Below are 9669 nucleotides of genomic sequence, written 5' to 3'. Positions count from 1 at the left end.
ATCAGCTGGTCTTGCAACACGATTAACCTACGTAAATACCAACAGAATCTCTAAGAACAATCAAGACATCCATAAATCACATAAAGTTACCACATTGATAGGTGGAAGCCCACCAGCGGCCTACAAACGGGCCTTTGAATCTTGCATTTGTCATGCAGTTACATTTTAGCTAAAGCAGAACAATCTCGTATGATAAAAGATGAACGAGATTTGCAAAGAGTTGGTCAAATATTCTCAATTGAGCTAAACGCACAAGATGACGCAGTCAATTGATTTTGTTAAATTATTCACAGATACTTGTTAGAAGCTTCGCAACTCTTGATGGCCTGTGACCGATGTTCTTCAATAGTGTGACGTTGCCTCTCAATAGGTTGCCATCTCATATCTTGTTACATTATGCAAAGGATTTTATGAGCGTCTGTCTAGTTTCAAAGCCTCAAATATTCCAGGAGCTATTTCTATTGTCCTACCAAGTGTCTCCTCAGCCATCACGTACCTCGTCTTAAGCTGCTCGTAAAACGGTATGAATGTGGTTTCATTATCACTTGAATTTCATATCGTAGATAAAATGCAATGCGTTCTTTCCAAAAAAAGAGTGTTCAGAAAAAAATACTGCTATGCGACGAACTTCAAAATTAGCTTTTTCAAGAGTGGATATTTATATGTACCTTTAAAGCTCACTCCGAACCACGCGTACCAAAATCGACAATCAAAATCAACCCTCTACAGCTCTCTCTCTCTCTTTCGTCTGCTCTGTTTGCATACAACATTTTTCAACCCTCAATGGGCGAAGAATAAACATGTTGAATTCACCTGAACAATCAGATAACGATGGAAAGAGAGCGTACACACACGCGAAAAAAAAACCCGCGCACAACCACACGTAATAGCAATTTAGAATGTGCTCGCTGTGCCAACCATTCCCACCATCGAGTCCACGGGTGTCCATTCGGCGGAAGCGAGCTGCCGCAATTTCGCATATTAAAATTGTGTTTACCGCCGGCATCATTCGGCCGCGATTCAACAGCTTCCCGACCACCGGAACGGCCGCATGTCGACACACGACACGGAGATATCGCATCCATCGTCGGGCTACGGATTATCCCTAGCCCTTTCTCCGGTATCAGCGCTGCTGACCAGAGCCGCGTGTATGCAAAATCATTATAATGAACAAACAATCCAGCAGGTGAGTATCGCTCGCACAGCTAAAGGACTCGACCATCGCCGTTTTTTTGTGGCCCACAAATTCAATTCACCCGCAAAGGAGTACGCCTTCTAAACGAGCCGCTTTTAAGGGTTCCCTTACCCTATTTGTTGTGCAATAATTGTGTTGATGATGTTTAATCTACCCACTTGCTAAAAAATTCCACACATCCCGTGTCGGTCAGGATAACAGGATAACGAGCTCCAGATCCGGAAAAATGTCATTTCACGTACCGTGAAAACTGGACAAGCCCAAAAGCCATATTTACATACGATCGTGGCATATCGAATAGCGTGTGTAAAAACAAACAGCACAGCGTCAGAAAACAAGATCCGTGAACGTAATTCCGACGAACGGACCCAACCAAACGAGTGATGAGTGGAGTTAGCTAACAAATAATTTCCCGCAAGGCTGGCATTCAGGTAAACCACCTGGCCACTAATGATTCTCGAAAGTTTCACCTTTACGATGGTGCGAATCAGCTGCACGTCCGATGTGGGAAAAAGATGAAACTCTCGAGTGTTCCAACAAACGCACAACTCCCCACAGTGCATCGTCCTTAGGGAATTGGACGCGTTTCCATTTTTAAAATAATATCACTTCGCTGCCGCGTGACTCGCCGGTGGTTCCAAATTCCCCAACATGGATGGTGTGTGTTCTTTCCGGTTGCACTGCACTCTTTCATACACTTTCCTCGGTTACCCGGCATATTCCCGTCACTCGCACACGGCAATGCAGCACCAATGGACGGACCAGTTCGGTGGAACCGACCGTCAGCAAACGCAAATTGAATCATACTCTACGGTTGCGCTCCAACATCAAATGAAGTTCTCGCGTCTCTGTGGCTCGAATTTGCCCGCCCGAATGCCGCAGTGCCAGGAGGCAGAAAATGACGCCCTAAACCGTGTCCTTTGGTGACCTTGGTGCTGGTCTCATCGTGACTCATCGCTGTAATGTGCAATCGGCAATGGTGCAGGGCGCATTGGCACACCCAACGGGACCTCGTTTTCGATCTCTCGCAAATCAACCGTAACCATGGCAACGTAGCGCCCATTTATCTCCACGCTTCACCCAAAAGGACGTTTCTTTCCACAGCACAACGAAGCATAAAAGTGCCACCCAGCGGTAAGGTAAACACGGCTCGACGGTACCCGTTGGCCAATATTTATTCGCGCTACGCGAGGATTAAAGCAGCTTACGGATTTTAATAATTCAACGCCCAGTGACCGTGAAATGGCGTTCAGGGAACGGTCGCACATCTCGTCCGGGCGGCTTCGATCATTTACTCGCTGGAGCTGCGTTACAATGGACGAAGCTGTTTAAATGAGATTCATGCGCTAACGCATGCACTTACGCACGGCGAGCAGCAGGCACGCGGGAAAGCGCACCGTGGCGAAGGGCGGCTGTTTAACCTTCGTAATTGATTTCGATTGCACGAACACACACGCGCGTGCTAGAACTCGTCCGAGGCTGGAAACTTGGCCAGTATCACCGGCACGTAGTCGTCGTACTGGGCGATGAAGAAATTTCCCGCCACCGGACTGCCCAGGCTGTAGCGGCGTGCGAAATCTCGCGTGCTAAACCGAATCCGTGGCGTACGGTTCCTGTGGGTGGACGAGAGTGTGTGTGCGTGTGTGTGAAAGAGGGAGATTTTATTTTTCGCCTCAAAGGACACCGGCTTTCCCAGGTGACACTGGGTGACAACTTGCAACGCACTTGCTTGAGGCACGTGGCGCTTCGGAGTAGTCATTCCACGACTGCTGCCGGAACACGAGCAGGATGTAACGATGGAAGCCAACACCAGACCTCGGGAACACCGGGATGTACTCGAACAACGTCTCACCATTCTGCACGTGTCGACCCGGGATGTTCCCAACGAGCCAGTGAGCGAACTCTCGATTCGACGGCTCAGTTCTGCTCGGTGAGTCCGGATCAATCAGGACGAGCGTGTGTAAATCCGTCGGATCGGCGTACCACTCCACCTTGGGCTCTTCACGCACCTCAGCCGGTGAAAGCTCCTTACCGGCGTCAACCAGCTTCTTGCCACGGTACACCACCTTAGCAAATGCGAGCGGTGCGCGATCGATCAACACCGGCACGATGTCGTGCTCGGCGAAAAACTGCCCAATGTCCACCTGCATCTTGACAGGCCGACCAGAGGCGACTGTGGCAATCACGCCGGGTTGAGCTATCGCTCCCGGTCAGGGTTTGTGTGTTTGTGTTTACGGCCGATAGAGGGCTAGAGCCAGACAAAATCGCAGCCAGCATCCGGGTGTCCCGTGACGAGGTAACCACAAGCACTCACTCACGAAACGAGTGATAACCTGCGCCCTGGGGCAATTCTGAACGATCGACAAACACCATCACCAACACCAGCGCAGCTGGCTTCGTACTTACCGGAGCGAGGCCAAGTGCAATCAGGCGGTCAGGTCTTATCAGCACTTCCGATCGGGCGGATTACGGCGCGCAACCGCGCATTGAGCACGTGCGCACGGGTGTTGACTGTGAGGTGTCTTATTTTTAGACCCAAACGAAGAAGGTCACTTCCTACGCGAAATGGCCCGCAAGTGGCAATGGCATCCCGATGACGCGTCGAATAAAACGCGCTCGTTGTTCCGCGGGCTGGAGAGAAAAGGAGAATTAAATGGAAGCAATATTAGCGTCGAGAGCATGGAATGTCGGTTTCGTATCTGGATTTATTTGCCAACCGCATCGAGATGAACGGTTGCTATTTATCAGCACTGATTACATCGCTTTTGCAGCCGTTGTGGGGTTTCCGTAACGAGTGCGTAATGAAAGCAAACCACGACGGCTGTACGATGCATTGAGTGCATTGCTGTCACGTTTTGTCGTTTCATGGCGCCGTTGAGAAACGAATACGGTTAAATAAGCCGTTTCGAGTGCCCGTTGTTAAACGGAACGTAGCGTAATGAGTAAGCAGGCGAATGCGATTGATAATGGAAGGTTTCTTTTCTTATAATAATGCAACGGACGTTCCGGTGTACGAGCGATGTTAGTCAAACGTCAACCGCGTAGTGATAACATCGCATTCCACAGCCTACTAAAATACTATAAATAAACGCACGTAAATCTTTTGGTATTGTTAAAAGCATTCCACTGAAAGCTCTCTACAATGTGCCGCCTCGAATAAAAGCCACGTGATGGTAAAACTCCACCAGCGGTATCGAATCGAATTCCCAAACGCTGCTCAACGCTGCTCCAACCGAACCGCGCTATGGTGCCACAAATTGACCCTACTTACCCCAGCAGCCACAAACAGTTTATCGATTCCACTAGAGGTTAAGCTGTTGCCACGGCCTATCTCCACGGCCGCACTTCAACAATAATCGCCTCCATCTTCCATCAATGGGCACCGATCACCGATCCACGGCAGTCGTGGGCTGTTCGATAAAACTTTTCACTCCCCCAAAAAGGACCCTCGAGAAGAGAAGCACCGGCCAGCAGTACAACAAACTGTCGCTCGAAACTTTTCGACACATTGTGGCAGCTGACCAGCCAACAATGGCGATTAGCAGCAATGATGCGCAATGCTACGGATTCCGCCATTCTCACCGTCATCGTCCGAAAAGCTGACAAATTGTTGCATATTTCCCAAGTGTCCCCGTGCGGCCGTCCCGTGGTGAATTGGTATGAAAAGCTACGAGCAGCACCGGACGCGGGTGACGCAATGCAGCGAGGTGCGATGGGTAGGGAAGTGAGCCGAAAATTATGAAAGCTCCGGCAAACTCAACCCGCGTACCCGTCCGATTCGTCCTGCTGCCAAATTCTTCACCCTGGCTTCACCCTAGAATCGAGGCGGCGTGGGAATGGCACGCCAACACAGCACGGAACCCACATCAAAGGGAACTTTTTGCGGGTCCGGGCCCTATGCCCTTGCGTCCTGCGCCACCACCAGCAGCACCGGAGATAAGCCTCCCTGTGTGGGTCCCCCGGGCTGGGCGGTTTGGGAGTTGCGGAAGACAGTTTTGGCAGTGGCGCACCCGCAACGGAACTTCATTAGCAGTATCATGCGGATGCAGACGGATCGGTGGGGTGAGAATTTTCCGACTCCACTCACACTGTTCACGGAAGGTGCCAGCGAGGATCGGAAAAGCCCGGGAAAAGCCACCCAGTACGTAGGTGGCGATGAAACATGCTGCCGAATATTTGCCGTGCACATTTCCTAGGGCACCTTTGGCCGCTTTCGGCACTGCAGTGGCCGCGGGCTGACGAACCGGACTGCATTATTATTACTGTCAGCTGCCCCGGACGGTTTATTTATGGTGCCTAGCCGTGAACAACCGTGACCAAGCACTTGAATCTGCAGAACAATAGCGGAATCAAGCTGACCGTGACCAATTTTGATGACAATTTTGGCTCTAAATGATGCGAAAGATAAGCCGTGAGGGTTTTATCTTTCGTTTTTTTTTTTTGGAGTCCAACACACCTTACAACACCCCCACGATTGAATGTAATCAAATTACACTCCAACTACTCGTCAAAGTCGATTTGAATTAAGTTTTTCCGCACCAAACATCAGCTTCGTCAATCAGCAGCGAACCGGTCGAAAGCGATGATGGAAAAATGTAAATATTTATTAAGTAGAAATGACACATTATTACAACACAGCAAATTATTAAAATTTGCAATACCATCGAGCTGTAAAGCTGAGGAAAAAAATCATTTCCTTTTAATTAGGGCTACCTCAGCACCAGCGAACTTCCGGTTGATTTGACACATGTTTGACGTTTAACTAATGGATTTTATTGGGACGTGTTTTGTGCTTGGTGTTTTACTTCATTAAATATTAAAATATGTACCACAAAAACCATAAACTTATCAACGACGTAAAGGCTATCGAGAAAACCATTCGTTCATGCGTCAAACACACACAAGGCCCTCGGACGGCTCGGTGGTAGTGGTTATTTTTTTTTTTGAGCACCAAAACCTCCCATCCCATTTCGTTCGAGACATATATATTAGCAACTCGGGTTGATAGACGCAAATAATTAGCACTTGCAAAACCGGGCATCAGCTCTCGACCACGAATTGCGGCACGAATTTCGCACCCTTCACCACCCCCCCATCGCCACCGCTAGCCACCCCCCAAAAACACGCCAGCAGATCTCCCTTCGAATCGTCCACTTGGGTGCCGCCATATCAGAAACTGCGGTTTTCGCCGGATGACAACCACCGGTGCCGATGTTTTTCCCCCTTGCGGCACGTGGGACGGTACGCTTCATTAGAGTGCGTTTTCCCGGCACCTCTTTCTTTGTGTGGAACGGCCTTTTTCCACTCGCTTGCGAACCAACCAACCAACCCGTCTCTTTGGCCGCATCCGCGTGCTCGCTCGGGCGTGTTTCTGCGGTCCATATTTCACCGACCGGATGTGCTGCCGTTCCTTCCGGGTTGCAAGTGGGAGCCCACTGCATGTTCTCACTCTCTCTCTCTCTCTCTCTCTCTCTCTCTATGCATATTTATTCATCTGTCTATTTTCACCCCGTTACCAGCGGGAAGCCTTTCTTCAGGGCTGGCGTCTCACGGAGCGAACGTGCCACCATTCGTTACCGTCAGTTGAAATGAATTAATTTATTTTATCTATTTCCCTGTTCCCCACAGCACGGTCCGTGTCGACCAGAGCGGAGAAGGACCACCCAGTCGAGTGGTGGAGAGTAAATCCTCTGTCGCATGTGCCCCGGCTGCTATGTGGTGCTGCTGCATGTGGCTGATTTTAGCCAAACGAGCAACACTAAATGGGTATCCGCAAACCGACGCACCGTTGTGGGGTGTCCTGAAGGTTCCAGACGGTGGCCACTGGGAGAGGGCCACACTGGGAAATTGTATCAAATCATTACGGGCATACATTTCACCCCCATTCCGCTCAGTTCCCATCCACCCTACTCACACATTGGCATGGCTTCTGCTTGTTTAATATTAGTTTCGCAAAACAAACACGGCAGGCACGAGGATTCGTTCGCATGGCTCTTGTTGCGAGGTGAAGCGCTCCTTATGCACCCCATCCGCCTTTAGGGAGAGGAGAGGCCCCGGTACAAGGGCGGAAAAAGAACAGCCATCACTTGTTTACCTTTCACATCCACCTCTCCCTCTCGTACACTCCCTTCCAGGCCACTCCGCCCACGATCAGGGTTGTGCAATCAAATAGTAGCAAAACTATTTCTCCCCCAACCACGCGTGAGGAGGCCACAGGCGAGTGCCCAATTCCCGACAGATGATGATGATGGTGCTTCAATTATGTTGGCGAAACATTTAATTTACGGCCGCACATTCCACTAATAGCTTTTTGCGATGTACTGCTGCAGCACCACGGCAGGTGTTGAACCGCGAGAAGCTGATAAAACGATGCGAACAACGGAAGAGTGCGGGAAAAAAAAAGGTAGCGCAACTCGCAACCGAAAGGAAAACGAATCTTCATTAACGCGACGAGATGCCACCGGGCTGGGAATATTAAATACTCTAATCGGTTTCGACCGAAAAACCCCCTTCGGTGGCGACACACTCAGAATGACGTAGTGGCGCAAGGCGCTCTGGGTCTTATTTGGTTTGAGCAAATATTTAAATTTATAGCCAACACATCAACACACACACACGCTGGCACACGTTGGTGACTTTTCGACTGCATCCACAGGGTGGTTTTTCGATTTGCTTAATACATTCCAATTCCTCTGCACGAGCAGGCCTTTTCCGCCCAGTCGTCACACTTTGTGACCTGTGACCATGTCGAAAGGTCTGTAGGTCGAAGGTATGCCAAAGACAAAACGTCCTTCTGCAAAGCTGTGCCAAAGCTCCGCCGAAAGCGAGCATGAGGGATATATTCTTCCATCGCTCAATGGGTCGGCCCCGAAGGGCGAGCGCCCTCAAAAACTGACGTCCGCGTCGACCTTGCGGACGCCTGCAGCTGGGAAAAGCGATCCGTCGGGAAAAGAACACCTGGGCTGGCTTGCTGACTCGAGCAGGCGGCCAACGTCAACGACGGGAACCACCAGCTAGAACGCCTCGGAGGGCCCGTGACCGGCCCGCGGGAAAAAGGGCAAATATTTGACCGAGAAATTTTGCACAATTGCAAACATTCTTACATATTTATGCGTCCACCGTTCTCGACGGCCAGGCGCCGGGTTTTGGGTGGTTCTCGTGTCGTGCAGGGGAAGTGACCGGGTAAGGGTGGCCACGGAATGAGGGCTCTTGGGCACACGAAGGGCTCGCTGTGAAGGGCTCGCTCGAACGACAGGGCCCGTGCGCGACATAACACCGCCGATAGCCGTGGGCCGGCGTGTTTACTTGTTTTAGAATCTTTGTTTGTAAAGCTTTCGCTCTCGGTCTCGCTTGTTATTTTGGTGATGGGTTTGGTGTTTTCTTTTTTCGGGCTCCACCTCGCTGCCCTTGGCACCCTGCCTCGCGGTGGCCCTGCGTAGACATAAAGCATAGCGTAAGCGTTGCAGACACGTTCAGCGAGTGACGTGGAGCGATAAATATTCAACCCCGCACACCGATATGACGTTATGACATCGAACATGCGCGTTTTTTAATCATTTGCAAAGTCACACTTTTTACCTTATCGGCTTCACTGTGCAATGCGTCCATTTTAAGGCATTTTTAGAGACACCGCCTACTTAGACCAAGGTGACCAAACACCAAGGTGAAAGCAGGACTATTTATGAAATTCTTGGAATCAGAACGTTCAATGCTCTGTGGCTTTGGGTAAATTGACATTCAGCAAAAATGACGTTACGCTTGAACTATAGAAAGCTTTGTCCATGCTCTGCAAAAAAAAAAATGAAACCCAAATGAAGGCTCCCTGTTTTATTGCCGATTTATCGTCTACATCGCAAAGCACACCTTCCATTATGCTTCTGCGAAATAGCTCCACGAGCAGCTAACAGGAAGCATGAATAATTTTCTCTTCTTACCGCAGAACAAACACACACACACACACCAGCACACAAAAACTACTCGAGCAATCCGCATCCGGCGGTGTTCATTTATACTAAATGAGCCATCACCGTTTTTGCCATCGCTGGTCTCATCCTGGTATGGGAAGATACAAAACTCCCGCCTTACAGTTGTTGCAGGACCCGCCAGCGACTACCTGGAGCCGGAAGCACCGAGCGCACACGAAAAAGGAGACGGTCGGTTGAAAATGGTTCATCCCGGATGTCGGTACTAGCCCCGGTGGCCGGGAAAATTATTCGCAAAATCTCGAAAGTAACCCGTATGCGCGACGGGTATACTTTATTCATTGCCCTTTTTCGCGGAAATCTTTACTCGTCGCTTTTCCTACCTTTGTCTCTCTCTCTCTCTTTCTCTCTTTCCATCTCTATCTCTCATTGGCTCGTCGTGCAAATGAGGGATAAACCAGCACCGTTGAGACGAAGCTGTGGCAGCAAAAAAACAAAGCACAAAATTAACGGAACAAACCCCCGAACGCGCCCTGATGAAGCGCAAAATGG

At 49.9% G+C, this 9669-nt stretch overlaps 1 protein-coding gene across 1 annotated transcript; it reads right to left on the bottom strand.

The window, feature by feature from the left end:
- Nucleotides 1-2349: 2349 nt before the first annotated feature.
- On the bottom strand, nt 2350-3345 carry LOC128732119 (protein D2-like). The gene is made up of 2 exons (XM_053825285.1): nt 2921-3345; nt 2350-2808 (listed from the first exon to the last, which is right to left on the bottom strand). Exons 1-2 carry the CDS (start codon nt 3343-3345, stop codon nt 2658-2660), a joined length of 576 nt encoding a protein of 191 aa, XP_053681260.1. The 3' UTR covers nt 2350-2657.
- Between the last annotated feature and the right edge of the window lie 6324 nt (nt 3346-9669).

Source organism: Anopheles nili, chromosome 2 (genome assembly GCF_943737925.1).
Source record: "Anopheles nili chromosome 2, idAnoNiliSN_F5_01, whole genome shotgun sequence".
NCBI lineage: Eukaryota > Metazoa > Arthropoda > Insecta > Diptera > Culicidae > Anopheles > Anopheles nili.
Note: the sequence above shows the minus strand (reverse complement) of the source record. Positions and strands in the feature narration are given on the sequence as shown.

Coding starts and splice junctions, on each gene's coding strand:
- LOC128732119 (XM_053825285.1), bottom strand. CDS start 3,345: ATGCAGGTGGACATTGGGCAGTTTTTCGCCGAGCACGACATCGTGCCG. Junction 2,809..2,920: donor GCGCCACGTGCCTCAAGCAA/GTGCGTTGCAAG, acceptor GTCCACCCACAG/GAACCGTACGCCACGGATTC.